The sequence below is a fragment of the Silene latifolia genome, chromosome 2, assembly GCF_048544455.1.
Source record: "Silene latifolia isolate original U9 population chromosome 2, ASM4854445v1, whole genome shotgun sequence".
NCBI classification, from domain to species: Eukaryota; Viridiplantae; Streptophyta; class Magnoliopsida; order Caryophyllales; family Caryophyllaceae; genus Silene; species Silene latifolia.
In genome coordinates, this window is record NC_133527.1 from 199,126,840 (window position 1) to 199,148,656 (window position 21,817).

Genomic DNA, 21,817 nt, shown 5'->3' on the forward strand with positions numbered 1-21,817 from the left:
GGGCGAAACATCGAGGCTTACGTCGACGACGCTATTGTAAAAAGCAAGTCCGACGGCGAGCACCTGGCCGATTTACGGGAAACATTTTGTTCACTAAGGAAATACAAGATGAAGCTAAACCCAATGAAGTGCAATTTCGGTGTCCGAGCAGGTAAATTCCTCGGTGTACTCGTCAGTGCCAGAGGCATCGATGCCAATCCAGATAAAGTCCAAGCAATCTTAAATCTGCCGGAACCAAGGAATCGAAAAGAGGTTATGATACTGACCGGGAGAATGGCGGCTCTCGCCCGTTTCATCTCTCGATCAGCCGACAAAAGCACCCCATTCTTCAAAGTGTTGAAAGGAAATAAAAACTTCAGCTGGGGGGAGGAACAGAGCGCGGCTTTCAAACAGCTAAAAGCTCATCTTCAGACTCTCCCGACTTTGTCCAGGCCGATACTAGGGGAGACGCTATACCTGTACATAGCAGTTACCTCGGCCACGGTCAGCGCCGTGATCGTCAGGGAAGAAGACAAACAGCAGCACCCAATCTATTTTGTCAGTCATACACTGCTGCCCGCCGAGAGAAATTACCCGCTAATTGAGAAAGCAGCTTTCGCCGTCGTCATTGCCGCGAGAAAGTTAAAGCCCTACTTCGACGCTCATCCCGTGACGGTCCTAACCGACCAGCCTTTGGAAAAAGCTTTGGAGAAATTCGAAAAATCCGGTAGGCTTATCAAATGGGCGGTAGAACTCTCTGGCTTCGGCATTCAGTACAAACCAAGACCTTCGATAAAGGGGCAAGCACTTGCAGATTTCCTGGCCGAATGCACATATCAAGAAGAGCCAGACCCAGGCGTATGGGAGGTTTACACCGACGGCTCCTCCACGACGAACAGCTCGGGAGCCGGCATCCTTATCATCAGCCCAAACGGAGATGAGTTTGAGTACGCCTTGAAATTTACCTTCTCGGCCTCGAACAACGAGTCCGAATACGAAGCGGTGATAACCGGAGTCGAGATGGCAGAGCGCACGGAGCAGAACACATTGTGTTGAAGACGGACTCACTTTTGGTTACTAACCAAATCAGAGGAGAGTTTGAGGCTCGGGATGACGGGATGGTAAGATACCTGGAAAGGGTAAAAGCTGACATAGCCAAATTGAAATCTTTCCAAATCCAATGTGTCCCCAGGTCCGAAAACAACCGAGCCGACGCTCTCTCAAAACTTGCCAGCTCAACCGTCAAGAACGTCAGCCGAACCGTGCTGGTAGACATCAGGAACGCGAAAAGCATCACTGAGACCATCGGCATGGTGGGAGACGTAGAAGCCGAGACGACATGGATGACTCCGATAATGAAATACAAACTCACAAGTGAGTTGCCGGATAACCGCAATCTCTCGGCTAAGCTCAAAAGAATCGCCGTCAGATACTTGGTATTCGAAGGAGAACTATACAGAAGATCCGTAATAAGACCACTCTTGAAATGTGTCGGTCCAACCGACGCAGAGCTAATACTGACAGAGATTCACGAGGGCATATGCGGACACCACATGGGGGCAAGAACGCTAGCCCACAAAGCTCTCCGAGCCGGCTACTTCTGGCCCACCATGCTTCAGGACTCCAGAACGAAGACCAAGAAATGCGTAAACTGCCAGATGCATGCCCCGGTGATACACGCTCCTTCCCGAGACCTGCAACCGGTGCTTAGCCCCCTCCCTTTCGCACAATGGGGCATGGACATGCTAGGGCCATTTCCAACGGCCTCCGGTGGAAGGAAGTTCTTAATCGTCGCCGTTGATTACTTCACCAAATGGGTTGAAGTCGTAGCATGGATCCGCGAAGAGACCGGCGGCCGTCGAAAGGTAATGGGAAAATGTTATAACCCGTTTCGGATTGCCCCAAGTCATGGTATTCGACCACGGCCGAGAGTTTTGGAGTGACACGATAATGAATCGGTTAGAAGAGCTTGGCATCAAGTACGCATACTCCTCCGTCCGCCACCCACGAGCAACGACAAAGCGGAGGCGACCAATAAAACAATCCTCAACGGTTTGAAGAAGACGGTGGAAGACCTTAAAGGAAGATGGGCCGATGAGCTGCCGGCGTTCGTGGTCCCTACGGACAACCGAGAAAGAAGCAACGGGGTACACCCCCTTCCACTTAGTCTACGGATCTGAAGCAGTCCTACCAATTGAAGCGACAGTGCCAACATTCAGGACGGCTACCTTTAATCCGGACGAAAATGAGGAAGGCCTCAAAGCCTCCCTAGATCTGGTTGAAGAAAGCCGAGATACAGCACGCCTCAACTTGGCAGTGTACCAAAACCGTATGAGAAGAGCCTACAACCGAAGAGTCCACAAAAGGGACTTAAAAATAGGAGATCTAGTCCTAAGAAAGTCGGCCGCCACCAACAAAGGGAATATTCACGGTAAACTGACGGCCAACTGGGAGGGTCCCTACAAAGTGGTTGAAGAAATGAGGCCGGGTACATACCGGCTGACAGACATGGAGGGTGTGCCTTTGATGAGCCATTGGAACACCGACAACTTGAGAAAATACTTTGTGTAGCGGCGGAGGTGTCAAAACCTAATGTGGACACCCCAACGCGTAATCGTAAATAAAGAAACAAACAAGTTTTTCATCCAAGTGGTTGTCCCCTCCATAGTTGCCACCCAAAAAGAAGAATTGCTGCCGAGCCATGACCCCGTTACCTTGGCAATTGGCCGAGAGCGACGGGGACACAATGACCGGTACGCTAGAAGAATTGCTGCCGAGCCATGACCCGATTACCTTGGCAATTGGCCGAGAGCGACGGGGACACAATGACCGTGCACGCTAGAAGAATTGCTGCCGAGCCATGACCCCGTTACCTTGGCACTTGGCCGAGAGCGACGGGGACACAATGACCGATACGCTAGAAGAATTCTTTGCCGAGCCATGACCCCGTTACCTTGGCAATTGGCCGAGAGCGACGGGGACACAATGACCGGTACGCTAGAAGAATTGCCGCCGAGCCATGACCCGTTACCTTGGCAATTGGCCGAGAGCGACGGGGACACAATGACCGTTACGCTAGAAGAATTGCTGCCGAGCCATGACCCCGTTACCTTGGCAATTGGCCGAGAGCGACGGGGACACAATGACCGTTACGCTAGAAGAATTGCTGCCGAGCCATGACCCCGATTACCTTGGCAATTGGCCGAGAGCGACGGGGACACAATGACCGTTACGCTAGAAGAATTCTTTTGCCGAGCCATGACCCCGTTACCTTGGCAATTGGCGAGAGCGACGGGGACACAATGACCGTGACGCTAGAAGAATTGCTTTGCCGAGCCATGAATTACCTTGGCAATTGGCCGAGAGCGACGGGGACACAATGACCGGTACGCTAGAAGAATTGCTGCCGAGCCATGACCCCGTTACCTTGGCAATTGGCCGAGAGCGACGGGGACACAATGACCGGTACGCTAGAAGAATTGCTTTGCCGAGCCATGACCCGTTACCTTGGCAATTGGCCGAGAGCGACGGGGACACAATGACCGGTACGCTAGAAGAATTGCTGCCGAGCCATGACCCCGTTACCTTGGCAAATTGGCCGAGAGCGACGGGGACACAATGACCGGTACGCTAGAAGAATTGCTGCCGAGCCATAACCCCGTTACCTTGGCAATTGGCCGAGAGCGACGGGGACACAATGACCGGTACGCTAGAAGAATTGCTTCGAGCCATGACCCGTTACCTTGGCAATTGGCCGAGAGCGACGGGGACACAATGACCGTTACGCTAGAAGAATCATTTGTCGAGCCATAACCCTTGATCACCTCGGCAATTGGCCAAAGGCGACGGGGATGCATCGGTCAGTACATAAAAGACGTTACCCAGTTGAGACGTGCATCAATTTACCAAAGGTAAAAACGAAGGCACTAAATTAATAACGCAAAAGAACAAACAAAGGTGGTTGATCAATGCCTCGGCCAAGCCAAAGGCCAAAAAGATAAACTTTGTTAAAAGAGTTAAGAGAAGAGTACAGACGACGGCCGTCCCCATAGGGGCAAGCCTAAGCACAACCTACCAGGAAAGTTTTTTTACAAACAAGGGAAAAGAAAAGCAAAAGATTACAAACATATCATTTGAAGCGCCAAAAGATGGCAGGGAGGAAAGGCTCAATAGTTGGCCCCCGAACAGCTAAGGCTATCCGAGACGCCAGGTGAGTCTGGTGACGACCGCCCGCCTCCCTATGCCTGATGCTGCCCTCCATCAGAGGCAGCAGCGTCCACGGTGGCCGGCTCGAAAGAAGGCCCGACATTCTCAGCCTCCTTTCCGGCCTCCTTTGCCTCATAAGCCGCCTTGGCCAACGCTATCTGAGCCGCCTTCGCCGTCTCCTCCTTCTCAGCAGCCGTTGCTTCCGCAGCCTCAGCCATCTCATCAAGGAGCTGGTCATACTTATCCCACGGGAAGCCATCGGGGACAGAGCCTGCCTCAACGAGCTTTCTGATTACCTCCTTACCCGCCTCCTCGGCCTGGTCCCGGAATTGACCGCACATCGTGGGGAGGAGATCATCTTGAAGCATGTCAATATCCTTCTCCTTTTGAGCAAGGATAGCCTGAGTGTCCCTGAGCACCTCCGCCTGCTTCCGGAACATATCCTCCCACTCATTCCTCTTGGCAACCACAGCATCGTAGGTTTCCTTATACCTGTCCCGCTCCGCCATCATCTTGGCCGTGGCACCATCGCCTCCTCAACTTTGGCCCTCTCGGCCTTCGGCAGCTTCTCAACCTCCCTCCACACGCTGCTCGGCAAAGAACGAGATCGCGCTTAGCCTTCCGGCTTCCCCTTTCGCAGCAGAGATATCAAGCTTGAGCTTTGCAATCAGTGGCCCAGATTGGGCCGCGGCTTTTTCCTGCTCCATAATGAGGGAGGCGGCTAGACGACTCCATTTCCCCAACCTCTTGTATATTCTCTCACCCTCCGCCACGAGCTCGGAAGGAGTAGCCTTTTGGGGTGTGGAGTCAACGGTGACATTCATGTCGCCCGCCTTCTCAGTCGCCTCCTCAGGCTGCTTCCCTGCTTGCCGTTCAGTGAGAACGCCGGCTGCCGATGGTGGATCTACAAAAAATTTACACAGAGCATCCATGTCACCATGCATTGATACATCGGAAAGTCTGTCATCAGGAACGCCAACGAACCCGGCTAAATCCGAACCACAAGTTAGATCCGTACCGATTCGGACCCTCTTATTTTGAGGGCTGGTAGAGACAGGTTCATCCCCGGCAACGGTGGAAGCAGGCGGTGGATCTTTCCTCTTCTTCGGAGAGTGGACCTTCGCAACCGCCACCTCCCCCTCAGTAATGTTGATCACCTCCACAAGATCAACCTGGACCACCGGGGTCGAAGAAGGGGTTGGTGTTGATACCGCCGCTGATTTGGGCGCTGCCTTCTTCGATCTCTTCGGCACGCCTCCAAGAACCCGTGACTTGGCTGTCTCCCGATCTAACCCCCTCGTCTGTTTCTCCATGATTTCGTTGGGGGCTAGCCTGCGATCTTTCGAATCAGCCGTAGGATGCCGGGTAACAACCTTCCCGTCTTTATCAAGCCCCAGCCTCTTCAAGTCCTTCTCAGCTAGATCCCGCCCAAACCGATCTGCAAGAAATCAAACAAGGGTTACATAAAAGAAGGAAAACAAGGCTCTGAAAAAGGAGCACAACAAGCAAAGGTGGGCCTCACACCGACCCCACTCACCCAACCGAGGGCCGGGATGAGGCCGACGCGGCATAGCGGCTCATCCTCTCGAAGAATAATCTGAGTCGGGGGCAGCCATCCCTCCTCAGCGTCAAATAGCCGCATTGCCCGCTCCTCATCCGAGGTAAGAGGGACAAACGAGGCGTCCATCTTAACCTTGCTACCCTGGGTGACGTGTCTCTCATACTCTTCCCGGGTCTCGCACCGTAAGTAAACGGGGCTCTGGAAAGACCGAGGCAACGGGTAGTCCTCCCAAGACTCGGACGTACACCCATCGTCCCCGCCCGGTCCTTGCAAGAGGTAAGCTTGTTCACGGAGACATAGCTGGCTCCGTCGACACGCCGTACCACCCCACTTTGCCGATTTCGACGGCCGAAGACTATGGAGGCGACGAAACAAATTAACTGATGGGACCTCATCCCTAAAGAGACAGATCCATACAAAGCTGATTATCGTCCTCATAGCCAACGGATGCAATTGGGCCACGGCGACGTTCATAGCTTTGATGATGGCCATGACATGTTCGTTCAGAGGAAACCGGAGCCCATACTCCAGATGCCTAATATGCACGCCTATATGACCGGGGAGGACAACGAGACCGCCCGACCCTCCTTAGGGATAACAATTTCATACCCCTCACCAAAGAAGAAGTGATCTCCGAAAAGAGTCTCTCCGGAGCTACTTGCGAATTTGTTTGTAAATACACGGTCGAGGCCAGTCGTGCAAGCCTCACCATGATCCGAGACAGCCGTCCTTCCACCATCAACGGCAGCCCTCCCATCACCATCATCATTAACTACATCAGCATCATCCTCATCCTCCAACCCCTCCACGAGGGGCGAATCAGCTACGGGAGAAGGAGACCTAGGGCCCCAGTGTCTTAACGGGACGGCCTCTAGCATCCCCTCCTCGTCAAGGCGCGGCGAGGAACCCCCCGGCGCAGAAGCACTGGTCCCAGCATCAGCAGAAGACATGTTCACAACAAATCACTAACGAAATAGAAGAAAATTGTTTGATTACCTTGAAGAAATACACTCGCCGGATCGAAAACCGAAGATTGGAAGAAAACAAAGCCCCTGAAAGTTTAGAAAGATGAAGATTTTGGGAGAAAATTTTCGAAAAATTTGAAGAAATGAAAGTAATGGCCAAAATCACGGAATAAACTTCCCTATTTATAGGGAAAAGCCCACAAAGAGGGACCAATCAGGGCACAGCCCATGAAGCGTCAACCAATCAGCAAGCAGACACGTGTCAGACATGCAACCACGGAATGTCAATCGTTGCAACAGTTGAATGTCAATCAATGCTACAGTTACCAAGCGTATTCAACACGCCCTTTCACATCTCTTCGCCTGTTCATCTTCCACAACAAATTCCTAGGCACCTGCTCTCCGTCGGCCACATGATCGACCAAGCCAGGGAGCACCGGCCGGGGGCAATCAGAAATAACCGGCACTCTCAGTCCTGGTCTCAGCCGGCATCACATTCTTTCCCACATCGGATACCCTTTACGCATCCATGTGGAGGGGGGATATAGTAGGCCTACGAATGATTAAGCCGATGCATCAGAAGAAGCCGACGATCAGAAGAAGCCGACGCAGAAAATTTTTGCATAACACTTGCGCAGAATATACACTCAACATACATCGGAGCCCATGCCACGGCATAGACTACGCTGGGGGCAAATTGAGGGCATATTCGCACCCCGACCAAGTCAACATATTGAGCAAGGTCAAGGGTATCCACAGCAAAGTCAACGACTTAAACAGTCTAGCCGATGGAGCCCATCGGCCTCTCACCTGGGTCCCGGCCAGACAACTAGCCAGCCGGGACACAAATCCGCGTACTCATATCCAAGGCCCTCGGCGAGCCTGCCACAGGTCCATCGGCCGAGGGTACAACGGTCTTTTCACCTGATAGCCACTTGGCCACCTGGCCACTACGTGACAAAAGGTGAATGCCTATAAATACTCCTCAACCTCCATTGAGGAAAGGATCCAGAAATTGACCTAATAACCACTATTCACTTGGTAATATCTTCCTTATCTCTCTACAATACGTTCTTAGCCAAGTAACAAAGAACTTATCTCTCTAAGTTTACTGACTTGAGCGTCGGAGTGAGTACGCTTGGCCAAAGCCGAGCCCTCAGTTTGTTCATCATTTCAGGAGACCGCAGGAAGGATTCTAGCAAGGACATCATTCAACTAGCTACGAGTGGTATCAAACATCTGCTCTGGATTTACACCCGGAACAATTTACAAAGCTGATTATCGTCCTCATAGCCAACGGATGCAATTGGGCCACGGCGACGTTCATAGCTTTGATGATGGCCATGACATGTTCGTTCAGAGGAAACCGGAGCCCATACTCCAGATGCCTAATATGCACGCCTATATGACCCGGGGGAGGACAGCAGACCGCCTGACCCTCCTTAGGGATAACAATTTCATACCCCTCACCAAACAAATTCGCAAGTAGCTCCGGAGAGACTCTTTTAAGGCCCTCGGCGAGCCTGCCACAGGTCCATCGGCCGAGGGTACAACGGTCTTTTCACCTGATAGCCACTTGGCCACCTGGCCACTACGTGACAAAAGGTGAATGCCTATAAATACTCCTCAACCTCCATTGAGGAAAGGATCCAGAAATTGACCTAATAACCACTATTCACTTGGTAATATCTTCCTTATCTCTCTACAATACGTTCTTAGCCAAGTAACAGCAACTTATCTCTCTAAGTTTACTGACTTGAGCGTCGGAGTGAGTACGCTTGGCCAAAGCCGAGCCCTCAGTTTGTTCATCATTTCAGGAGACCGCAGGAAGGATTCTAGCAAGGACATCATTCAACTAGCTACGAGTGGTATCAAACATCTGCTCTGGATTTACACCCGGAACAACTATTATACTATTACTATTTACTACTCCCTCCTATTCTATATTTTCTTCCTTATTTCCTTATTCGGTTATTCGGGTTTTTCTCCCTATTTCCTTTTCTGGGATGATTTGTGTGGTACAAATTCAATAACATGTGGGGTAGTGTGTTATGTGTGGTCCAAATTCACTTTGTTATTTCTTGTGTAAAAATGAAAGGGAAAGAAAATATAGAATAGGAGGCATTATTATTATTATTATTATTATTATTATTATTATTATTATTATTATTATTATTATTATTATTATTATTATTATTATTATTATTATTACTTGTCAAGAGAGAACATTGATAAAAGAAAAATTAGTGTAAAACACAAGGTAAAATAATAAAAATTTTCCCCTTTATATGTATTGGTTTGTTCATACATTATACTACGATTACATTACGATAACAAATAAATCACATATTATATCTTTTTTTTCTAATCATTTATTTCCATATTATCATAATCTTCGTCACTTTCATCTTCACTACCACTCTCAACAACGGATCCATTACCTCGCTAAATGTTTTTGACTTTGTTTCGTACCTAATACATGGCCTTATTCCGCTTTTTATCAAACATGCCCAAATCTATTATGACGCTGAAATTATTAATGAGAACAGTGATTTTTTTTAAAATAATAATGTATGTATCGAATAATTTAATTAATGTCAAATGTTTTTATATCGGTCTTTAAAAATAATACTCCGTATATAGCTTTTCTGAACTAAATTTATAGGATCTGAATTTTTCTGAACTGAATTTATAGGATCTGAACCGAACTTATAGGATCTGAACTGAACTGAACTTATAGGTTCTAAACTGAACTTATTGGATCTGAACTGAACTGAACTTATAGGATCTGAACTAAACTGAACTGAACTTATAGGATCTGAAGTGAACTGAAATTAAGTGACTTTAAGTCCAAAATAACAGGGCCTTAGTCATTTTAAATTTTTTTGTTCAATTAATAAGACCGTCTTACATAATAATAATAATAATAATTAATCTTTTAATTATTGATACATAGTGTTCATTTTTATGTTCTTTCTTTCACAATGCACTTGTAATGTATACTCCTATGATCATCTTATTGATATCATTACACCGTAAAGGCGTAAAAGATAAATCCGTCTATGTTTTTGGCCAGTATAAGCAAACATACAATTTAGTGACAATAAAATTATAATTTGTTAAATTTTAATTGTAACCGTTAATAATAGAAACTCTTAAGAGTTCTCTTTCACAATAGTTAAGTGACTCAAAAGATTTGGGTTGATTCCCAAGTTTCAAGAACGGCTTCTATTTTTAATCATAAGATCGCCCTATCTTATGCATGCTAATCTTTCAATGTGGGACAAATCTCCTATTTATACGTAGTATATTCACAACACATCAATTATTTTTCAATGTGGGACAAATAACATACTAATAAATACACCATCTTTTTCACAACTAACTCGACATTCAACCTGAATCCCGAAATACGGACAATTGCTACTCATTATATCTAATAGTGGTTATATTTAATATTTAATAATGAGCAAATACTAACAAACTAATCTTATCCAGAGTCTAAAGTTTTTCGCACATATATAGGTAACATTTGTGCAATTTTATCTTATTGCTAACAAATTAATCTTATCTAGAGTCTAGTTTGAATGCTCGTGCGTTGGAACGGGGTAATTAACTTATTTATAATGTAAAAAACATGTTATAAGGGTTTAATGTTTACATTCTATATCTAAAACCTATCCTCTTCACCCCTTCACTTTTCCATCACCAACCATCAAACACCAAAAAATCACCACCACACCACCAATCTGCTGCAACCAAAACCAACATAAAAAATCACCACTGGCACCACATGAACTTTTTGCGAAAATTAACCAACACCAAAAATCACCATTGGCACCACCAATCTGCTACATTCCTCTATTGCTGTATACTCTCTTTTGAGGAATTTCTAAAGCGAGTTATCATCATTTTTCGATGATTTTGCTGGAATTAATGAAGGAGATGGAGACGTATACAACAATAAAGGAATGCAGTGTAACAAGCACCCACCCTACCAGCAGCACATATTTTGGCTAGAACACTAACCTAATTTCATCAAACCTAAATCAATCACCCCCAAAATTCAACAACCTTAAAATCCCCAAATTCAAATTCAAATGCAATTAACAAAATAACCCAGAAAAACTACTCGAATAACTTGAAATTCAACATTATTCAGAGAATTAGAAGTATCAAATGTGGCATTGAGCTTCTCTTTGAGACCATCGTATAAACAACCACCATGCTTTGAATATGATTAGTTTTATGGGAAGTGAGTTTAAGGGGCGATGATGACGATACTGGAGGTTGACACCATTTTTGGTGATGAGCTTGAATCTTGTGTAATGATAGTGATAATAGTTTGTGACTGAAAATTGACGCCTTTGATTTCTGGATTGATTTTTGAGTTTTGCATTGGTTGAGTAATGGAGGTGTAAAAGGTTGATGAAGGGTGAAGGTGGTTGGTAGTGTTGATGGCTTGAGGTGCTGGAGTGGTGGTGGGTGGTGGATTAGTTGGTGGTGATGAAGGAGAAGGAAGGAGGTCTAAAAAAATAAAAGAAAAGGGATGACCGGATGATTTACCTGATTTTGCAGGTTAAAAACGACATGAGTGCAATACGAGTAAATGAGTGCACTAACATGGTTTATTATGAGATTAAATGGAGTTGTTATTATTATGAGAAGATCACCAATAGTTTGGATTATTCTTATCAAATAACCCTTTATTATATGCTCAATAATTCCTCTATATTAATACTAAGGGGGCGTTTGGTTGGGGGTCTATGAGAAAGGGATAGGGAAACAAAGTTATTGATTTCCTTTGTTGGTGTTTGTTTGACACAAACAAAGAGAATGAAACTTCCTTCCTTACCCCTCAATCCATCTAATTCCTTGCCCCCACCCCCTCAAGGTATGAGATTTCATTACCCTTGTTACCCTTCAACCACCTTATTTACCTGTCACCACATTTGCGACTCCCACCACACCAGTTACCATCAAGACGCCATCACCACCACCACCACAGCCACCCCACATAAACCATCACCGCCACAACCACCATGACGCCACCACCGCCTTAACCTCCATGATGCCGCCACCACCACTATCACCACCACCAAAGCCACCCTACTAGCACCACCACCACCACGACACCACGTACCACCACCACCACCACCAAAACCACTACCACAACCACCCCCACAACCACCATGACGGCACCACCACCATCGCCGCCACCACCACCACCACAACCAACTATTATCACCGCCGCCACCAGCATCGCCACCACCATAACCACCCCACCATCACCACCACCCGCACACCAAAACAAACCACAACCCACCATACTTGATTTTCTTGATATAATCAAACAACTAGTTAAGTTTTCGGTAATCCCTTATCTTTCTCCCTCTTACCCTTTCTAATTTTCTTTTCCTTTTCCTTTCTCTAACCAAACGCCCCCAGAGAATAAGCCAATTTTAATATTTCCCCACCTAAATAACATTCACTTAGAATTGGGCTTCACTTTTGGGTGTCAAACTTTAAAATTAATGGGTTATAAAATTAGTCTTATTTTTTCACCCACCTACTTATTTTTCTAAATTGCAATATTTAAAAAAAATTCAAAAGTACTTTCATTTAAATTGTCAATGTTATTCGGGGTAAAGTGTTTTTTTTAAATCTTTTTAACGTCACTACACATTAACAATTTAGATCGTAATTAAACTAAAAATGCATTTAAATATTGTTCCGGGTATGAATTCCGAAGTAGGTTTGTTTACCACGCTAGCTTTGTCGAATAATGCCTCTTCTAGCCTTGATTGCTCTCCTCGGCTTTCTCCTGCAACAACGAGCAAACTGAGGGCTTGGCTTTGTGCCAAGCGTACTCACTCCGACGCTCAAGTCAGTGAACTTATTGTGATTAAGTAGTATGTTGCTTGATGACGTGTATTGTAGAGAGATGAGAGAGATAATACCAATTTAAGGGGTTCTTAGATTAGATTCTGGATCCTTTCCTCAATGAGGTTTGAGGAGTATTTATAGACTTTCACCTTTTGTCACGTAGTGGCCAAGTGGGCCAAGTGGCATAGCAGGTGGAAAGACCGATCTACCCTCGGCCGAGGGACCTATGGCGGCCGGCTAGCACGGGTGACTCCATGCCGAGGGTTCTTGGATATGAGTACGCGGGTATGTGCCCATTTGGTAGGTTGCCATCCGGGACCCATCTTGCGGGCAGCCGAAAGGTCGATCGGCCGGGATGTCTAAGTCATTGGCTTCTTTGTGGATATCTTTGACCTCGTTCGATATGTTGACTTGGTCGTGGGCGGAATATGCCCCATCAATTTGCCCCAGCCGTAGTACATCTATGCCGTGGTATGGGCTCCGATGTATGCTGAGTGTATATTCTGTGCAAGTGAAATTTTTCTGCCCCGGCTTTTTCTCCCTCGGCTTACTTCTGTACAGGCCGTACCGTATCCCAGTGAAAAACGATGAATGTAATTGCTAACATCTCTATACAATACGAAGTATGATCTAAAATACCGTGCATTGACACGGAATATACACTAGTTACTTTATTCACAAAACAAAAGATAATCTCTCTTTCTTTATTAAAAAAAAAATATTTTTTTTTTCTTTATTCAGAAAAGAGGAGTAATGTGGTAAACTTGATTCCGTAAAATATATGGAGGCATTGGCCGTTGAGAATTGGGAAATAGAGAAAATAGTGGAAGGCGGGATGAAAGAAAAAGGCAGGTTCCATTTCAAAATTGAGTCGGATGAAGATGAAGAAGCTGGTATTCCAAAATTGATGAATTAATGGGTAAGCAGTCGAATTCGCAATTAAACATGAATTTCAAGTTATTGATAATTTGTTTATTGTGTGGCTTATTTTTGCAATTAAATTGAGTAATTCTACATCTAACTAGTGAAATTTGTACCCCAATATTATTAGGCTAGTAAGTATGTAAGATAGGGTTTTGATTTTTGAATTGCCTTTATAATTCTCGTATGTCTCTTACATTCATTCATGTGTGGCAATCTGGATTATTTTACTCCGGCGAGTTTATAGTTTTAAACACGAATAATTTGAATGTGATAGTGACACAAACCCTTAGTGTTATATTACATTACATTGATTAAGTAAAGCTTAATGACATAAACGCAAACATAATAATAATAATAATAATAATAATAATCAAGGATATATGCTTATTTACTATACTATATTGCTTCTTTATGTATTCTCCTTAGCTGCCCACCTCTCTACAGCTCCAACACAAGATCTGCAGTGCACACATATATATCACATTATTTATAAACATAAATATGGTCACATTGTGTAACACCATTTAGTCATGTAGTTTGGTTTAGCGTTCGCAGTGATATTTTAAGGCAACACCTGGTTTGACAATAAATAATGCTAAGTATTTATGAAGAAATGAAATACTTACAATCTGCATCAGTTTTAATCCAGCACTCCCTGCTCCCATTTGAATCACTATCATCCTCCGAGAATTGTGATGAGCTAGAGAGGCTCTTGCTAAGTCGCATATGCCCAATGCAACAACTTCTCTTCGACACACTAGACATGCCATCGGGAAATGTATGCTTCTCCTTGTAATAGCACGCTTTGCAGGGTATCATCTCCTTATATCCATTCCTATCTGCCTTTTCTGCCTTTGCACTAGATGCTATTAAGTCTTCTGGATGGACTTTCCTCTGAAATTTATGCAGGATCTACATTCCAAACTTGTTATATTCATTACGTACAAAACAGACGAACTTCTAGAGTAAAGTTATTTTCTCTCGCCCCTTGAACAGAACAGAAAGAATAAAATGAAGTTGTTGCACAATGATTTTGGTCCTGCATATTGTGTTTATTTATGTTTCACAATGTTGTAATTCCTTTTGTGCGAGAACAAAATGAATATTTCATGACCATATCTGCTGGATTGCCTTATTGCTATCTTCTAATGTAGAGAAATGAAATTGGTGGATGGACTAGATATTGAATAGTAGATTAATGTGAGGACAACATATAACTTTCTTGCTGATTGCTTTGTTAGATTCTATAGAACACGGAAGTCACTAGTTTTTGAGCTGCCTATTCTATGTGAACAATACTTTAATCAAGTTTGTCCCTACTCTATGGACTTCAACTAGCATGTTAGTGGGGAGTGAACATAATAATGACATACCTTGAACAGTTTTGTCTCTGCGGCTTTGGATTCAGTAGTCCCTCGAGTTGCGCCAGATGAATTCTTAGAAGCTGCGCTGGCCATTTTCTTCTTCATTATTTTTTTCATCAGATTCATGGCTGTTTTTTCACTCTCTTTATCTACCCTCTTCTCCCCTCTTTTATATTTGGGTTCAGAAACGTCCTCTGCCTTGTGCTTCTCAAAAAGCTCACCCAATGATGTTCTATTCTCCTTTTTAGGTGCCACTACCGTCTCTGGCAATTCAACAGCTGACCCTAACAAGTACTCTTGTAGCGGACAGTTTGAATTTCCATTACCCGTGCTTTCTGAAATTTCCAGAGGCTTACCACTGAGAGTTATGGTGCTTGCGTGACTGATTCTGCCATTGCTGACATGGCTTGTTCTGCCATTGCTTACATGGCTTGTTCGGCTGGATGAATCTGTCCACCCATCATCCTTAGCTTCAGTTGCAAGCACCCTCTCTAGCTCATCATTGATGAGCCTCAATTCATTCTCTGTGACTTCAGTCTCTCCTTCAGCTAGCTTCTCGAAAGACATGGAAAATGTTGGGGTCTCGGGCTCTCTGATGCCTGTTTCTGCTCCAAGGGTACCAATTGCCAAGAATCCTTCAAAAAATTCCGAAAATTCAGCTGATGCCTTCTCTTCAAAGTCTGTCAACTTTGTTGTCTCAAAATTTGCAGATGAACTTCGTGCTTGGCCATCTCTGTGCACATGCCTCCAAGTTCCATTGGCATGGGCTTGCTTCTGATACAAGTGAGGATCCTCAAGCAATGGCTGCCCTGTTAAAGAAAGATTTCATCCCACAATGTGAAAGCTATGTATGCTATTTTGCACCCAGCCTTTGCTATGAAATTTCATCCCCTTTCAAGGTTAAGATACTAATTTCATTTCAAATTTAGTCCCCGATTGATTGTCAACTGATATAAGCTTTATCTGTTAATTTCTCCAAATATATGCAAAATATGATGTAAAATTCAGCATGCTTGAATCTTGATCTATCAAAACTGCTGTTTTCAAATTATTATTTTCAAAAAGCTGTATGTATCTTATATTTTAAGAAAATATCAGTCAAAATCAACATTATTTGACCATTAAAGTCAAACAAGTACAATATAAATGATATGGAGGGAACATATTTACTATGAAGAGTATGAACAAGGTAACTGTGAATTAGAAGTTGTGTATTTTCTGGCAATTGGTGTTGTCAAGTCAAATAATATTGGTTATTCTCTCTAGGATTGATCATGAGAGTCTGTATGATCTATACAAGCTGCGTGCACACAAATGGCCTGCAGCTTTCATTTAATTCCTATTACAAGTGAGTTATGCTATATATGATATGTGACCGATATTGTTGAATAACAAAGAGACTTTACCCATGGGGAATTCTCTTATTGTTTCAGTGTCTCCTTGCCTAAACTTACGATGCATCCACGTAAGTAACTGCACCACATAAACGAGAAACATCAGTTGATCGTTATTTGTAAATGTTGATTTACTTCTCTTTTGTTGAAAGATAGAGGGGCTTACCTTCATGGTGATGCCGTATCAATTTGCTACTGAAGAGGGTGAGAAAGAAGTAGGTTTTCTAATTGGTGTTGTTTTCTGATCAGGAGGCCTCGTATTTGAGATGATTCACTTGTCCAATGATTATCTATAACTTCCAAAACAAAAGACAGATAGAAGGACAATGAGAAGTGTACAAAAATCCTACTTGGTTTTCATTTGACTGGTGACTCATTCAGGCACTGGAGTTGGCTGCACAGGGCTTTGGGACCCTCAAGCTGTTGAACTTGAGAATACGCTGAAGCTTATATTCTACTGCATGTCATAAAAAAAAAACTACTGCAGTACATGTTTTTGAAGTATTCCAGCGTGATAAAGTTCAGAATGACTGTTACATAATATCATTTCCAACTTCCAGGTAATGTAATTTGCTTGTTTTTAATTGTATCTATCAATGAACTATAGTGAAGAATGGAATTATGTTTGAGCAATCAGTCATAGCAAGTAGGGTGTAATTGACACGGAAAATCATAGATTTATTGGTAGTCCCCGCTACCGAGCTACGGAGTATAATAAACCTAGGAAAAGAGAGGGGTTGGGAGTTATCAATCTCGTTTAGCAGTTAGAATCAGAGATCGGCATACTGCTTGTGAAGTTGTGATTCAAGTAATATTATTCTTTAATTTGTGTTTATCTCTATTGGTTTGTGGTGGATAATCTACATGCATAATCTCTCTATCATATGCGCTTAGATATTATATGTAGTTTTTAATTTTTTTTTTATCACCGGGGCTATCTAATTCGTTGCTACCAATCAGTTGTGGTCAAATTTTGTGTTATATCTTGTTTTCTATCCCTGAGTAAATTGAAATTTTATGTCGATACTGTAATTTTTTTTATTCTGCGGGAAAAATTATGATCTTTCATGGCAAGTACTCTTACATGCCTGCACATGATCCTTCCTAAGAGACTACATCTTAATTAGAATGTAAGAATAAGACACAAACTTGCATCCAAGCTTTTCCATACATGTTTCAAGATGGCCTATTTTCCACTGTCTTTCCTGCTCTCAGCCGACCTGCAGACGTACTATATGAGGTAAGTTGATGCCTTTAATGTGTAACTAATACAAACATACTGGACCTACGTTATAATGGTTACCGAATTCGCTCGGTGCCCTGCGAATCGCGAATTGCTAAAAGCGAATTCTATCATGTTGCTTACTAAAAATACATATAACACACATTCTAAGGGAGCGAATTGCGAATTGGTAAGGACGTATTCATAGCGAATTCGGTAACCATGCGTTATGCATCTCACTGCCTTTTTTTGGTTGGAATCTCACTGCAATTTGTTTTCTTAAACTTTCCATGTCATCTTGCTGAATTTCAACTGACTTAAACTATTAGGGCTCATTCCTAAATCCCAACCCACTATTATATTCTGAGAATTGGTGAATTATACTATTATTCTGTTGAAGAAATGTTTATGACATAAGGTTGCTTGTTTGTTTATAGAGCGCTTTATTTTATCGAAAATGATAATTACCAGCTACTTGTATGAAAATGGCTTTGTTGACATAATTGACAATTGTTTGGACAAAAAAAAGGGGACATTATTGACAATTTGACATCTCAACTAATGCAAATGGGAAGCCTTTGTGATTGTTGTCTAATATGAGATGCTCGACAATGAGATACTCTTTGCATGTAAATCCAGTGAGGTATAGTGTATTAGTGTGTGATGCTCTCTTGAAACTATGGATTAGTACAAGAGTGTACTATGGACTTATGGAGCTTATCTTGAAAGCTTATGACCATTCATTCAGTCGTTTGTGGTTTATGAACAACCCATGAGCGCAATAGATACTAACAGTCGACATTTTATTAGGTTAAACACGAGAGCCCATATACAAGTTGTGGAAGTATCACATCAAGTAACAGAGGTGCTACCCTTCCTATTGCCAATGTGTTGAGACATATTTTTTTGGCGGTGAATTTCTTTCCAGTTCATCTCCTTCAAATTACTTCTTACTCCGTATAAGTTACAAGTCTCAAGTTCTCTTATAAGACATGATTGATTATTTACTGGCCTTTGTGAAGCTTTTGAACATAAATCTTCCTTTGTTATGCTCATTGTACTCCATTATGTTCACATTGCAGGAATTACAAAATATCAGGAACTCGTAAATTTCAGAACATACAGAATAGGATAAATTTCGTTTACAGTGTTTGCTATCTTACAGAATTTAACTTCGCTGAACACTTTCGTGACATGGGCTATTGGGAGAACGAGGAATGATATGAATCAATAAATGAGCCTGGTGTATGCGTAGAACCTGCACAGGTATAAGTCAGGAATCTGTCTTCTTTCGGATAAACTTAGTAGCATGATATGATCGGTAATGTAAAACGTCTAACCAGATGAATGTTGCAATTATCAAAAAATTAAGTGTGATGTATCAATGGGTATCTTTGTGGGATAACATGATGTAGTTATAGACTTTAGTATTTGAAGTCGAATTTGAGGGAATTGACCAGATAATTCCGCAAAGGCGTGCCGCCCCTAAAACAGCTGGCAGCTGTAAGGTTTGTTCCTATAGATTTTCGGCTTGATAATGGGTTAGGCTTATGGTCTGACTTGGATTTGACCGAAATCTGATTGACCCCAGCAACTCCTTTTCTCATTATTCATCTTGCAATGCACAAAGTCGATATATGTATAAGTCGGGTAAATATATAGTTGGCTTTTCGCATTTGGATTCGCGTCTCTTGCTCTTCTGCTTTGTCTTTTTATAAGCATAATTGAACCAGTTGTTGTATCATTTCATTAACGAACATTAATAATTCTAGTGATAGAGGAAAATGTGTGTGTTTCAATTATTGTAGTGGGCAGAGCCACACACGTAAAAGTTGGGAGCAAGCAGAGGGAAAGTGGGAAGCGACCCTGTGATATGCTGTTTTATCATTATGGTACGTTCCTCTTTGTCCTCTTTTTAAAGGCTCTGTAGTAGTGTTTCTGCAAGTTAGATATTCAAAATTATGGGTCCCTGATTTAAGTAATATCTTTCTTTTATATTTTTATTTTATTTTTTATTGATCTTTACCGAGCTCTTTTGGTCACTGCTTCTCGGATGCATGTGTTTGTAGAGACGTGTTCTCCTAAGGGGTTAAGGGGTAAGTCCTAAATTACGTATATGCATTATTGCAAAGACATAAATGATGTAGATGTCACTTAGCTTTGTTGGATAAAGTTATGAGGGATGACATCCATGGTGTGGGCTCATATCACGTCAGCGTCTTTATTAGACGGAAAAAAACCGGGTATGATCTTGTATGACTGTAATATGTATGTTATGATTAGTGGTATTACATTAATTCAAGATTATGTATTTCTAAAAGTGATATCACTGATTTTGAAAACTGTCATTTTAGCTTGAAACCTTAGACATTGATCTCAATACTTGATAATAGACGATTTGAAAAGAGCTTATATTGCATTACTAATAATCAAGTACGGAGCCTCTAAGAGTTTCACTGTAATTAACTACCTTTATTGACCCAAACTCAGTCAGTGATACTGATGGCAATTCATCCGCATACATCCAACCCCTGTTCATCGGGGTTTGGGTTTAGAACTGAAGGACTTATTAAGGTGATAATATGATGAATGGGTGCTAATATGATAATTGTATAGTTGCATGCAGTCTATGTACTACTAGTAATTTTTTCATCCTTTCTTCTTTGTTGCGAGCGAGCACTGAAAAGCTATGAGCCCAAATAGAGTAATTCCTTCCCACTAGAGGAGACTTCAAGTTGGTGGTAAAGCTTAATTGTGATGCAGCATAACTACTACTACTGTATGAGTTTAGACATTTAGTTATTGGGCTTATTTTTCAACCAAAACAAGCCCTGGAATTTGGCCTTCTATGTCCATACTCCATACTCCATTACTTTTAAAATTTGGTTGTTGCATGTCTACAAAAACCCTTATGATTATGATCACCGAAGAATTCCTTAGAAATAATATGATTTGTTTTCAAGTTTCAAACATTTGAGTTATATAATATGTAGTTTAGTTTAGTTTTAAGGAATCTTCAACGTTTAGGATGTCATATTATCTCAATTTTTCATTTCATGTGAATTCTAAAATATTGTTTGATTACAACTTCACGTGTATATGAATTAGAATGACCTGCATATTACATACAGCAGTAGGCTAACTAAACTTGAGAATTGTACAAGTGACTTGAGAAGCTTGAGCTACTAATGCTGTCTGTACCGATGCAATAACATAATTAAGCAAAAACAGCAAAAGTTAATCTTGTAATTTACTAGAGTATTATTAATGTGATTCCTAATGTCCAAGAAAGAGATTATACAAAGTAGCTAGCTCATTAATTCAAGTACGTGTTTTTGTTTTCTGAATAAACAATGGTGGTAATAACTCTACTTTATTTGTTTTCATCAATTTAACCTTTTCTATTTATGATTCTCTGAAGGGAAAGTAGTCAAATATACAGTACCTAATTGTGAAACATGTGATACGTTTAAAGAGGGTCAAATGTTGTTTAGGAAATACAGTAGGATTGGAAAATGGTTGAGGCCTCCCTCACTTGTCTTAACCTGTATTGCTTAATATAAAGACCATTAATTGTAGAGTCGGAGTGTAATAATTGACTTTGTGTACTTTGGTTAAAGGGTTTGATAAAGGTAACGCCATCATTTATAGACTGGTTTTGGATTAATGATAAAAGCTAAAAGCCTGATTCACATCATTTATCTCTCTGTTCAAGCCTTGTCGCCCACAGTACAGTCAAACATTCTTCTTGCCAATTTAATATTTTCAAGAGTTTTATTTTCAGAAAAATGACGGATCTTAGCGTTAAGAAGCAGTAGGAGTGTGATGAGAAGTCGTGAGAATAATGATACTCCGTAAAATAGAGGGGTAGATGCGCATCTTATGGACGGACAGTCGAACACTCACACAAGCCCCACACCCCAACCACCTTTGGCGGCTTGCTCCTGTGAGAGACAATTTGATGGGTTTGGTTTGGTAAATGTAGGAATGGGGTTGTGGTAAATGTACAAGGGTTTTGTTATCAGAACAATACAAAATATTGAAGCTCATGTACTACTAGTAAGAAAGAGTCAACAGGTCCACAACTATAGTTTTGAAATGTAGGGAGTAGAATTGAGGAGAATGGAGTATAATAGAGTAAGGGTATGATTATTGGTAAGATTTTCCAAAGTCTTAATACTCTGCCAAATCAGTTTTCCAATAATTTTTATTATTTATTTATTGTTCAGACTTATCTCAGACATTATACATTATCAGTCAAACCCACCTCAGACTCTACTTTTTCACCTTTATTTGAGAAAATGTGGGGTTTAAGA

The 21,817-nt window shown here is 42.4% G+C and overlaps 1 protein-coding gene and 1 long non-coding RNA gene across 8 annotated transcripts; one reads left to right on the plus strand and one right to left on the minus strand.

Moving 5' to 3' along the window:
- Positions 1-13,287: 13,287 nt before the first annotated feature.
- LOC141644412 (uncharacterized) lies at positions 13,288-21,678 on the plus strand. Of its 7 annotated transcripts, XR_012544043.1 has the most exons (5): positions 13,288-13,516; positions 15,596-15,784; positions 16,152-16,233; positions 16,529-18,767; positions 19,310-20,473. It is a non-coding gene; the product is annotated as an uncharacterized LOC141644412 (long non-coding RNA). The 7 variants fall into 7 exon arrangements; XR_012544040.1 differs by lacking the exons at positions 15,596-15,784; positions 16,152-16,233 and adding an exon at positions 21,286-21,678 and having other exon boundaries at positions 19,310-19,393; XR_012544041.1 differs by having other exon boundaries at positions 15,596-16,233.
- LOC141644410 (protein LAZY 1) lies at positions 13,779-16,868 on the minus strand. The gene is made up of 5 exons (XM_074453940.1): positions 16,446-16,868; positions 16,292-16,358; positions 14,895-15,694; positions 14,148-14,433; positions 13,779-13,979 (listed from the first exon to the last, which is right to left on the minus strand). Exons 1-5 carry the CDS (start codon positions 16,449-16,451, stop codon positions 13,960-13,962), a joined length of 1,179 nt encoding a protein of 392 aa, XP_074310041.1. The 5' UTR covers positions 16,452-16,868; the 3' UTR covers positions 13,779-13,959.
- Positions 21,679-21,817: the final 139 nt, after the last annotated feature.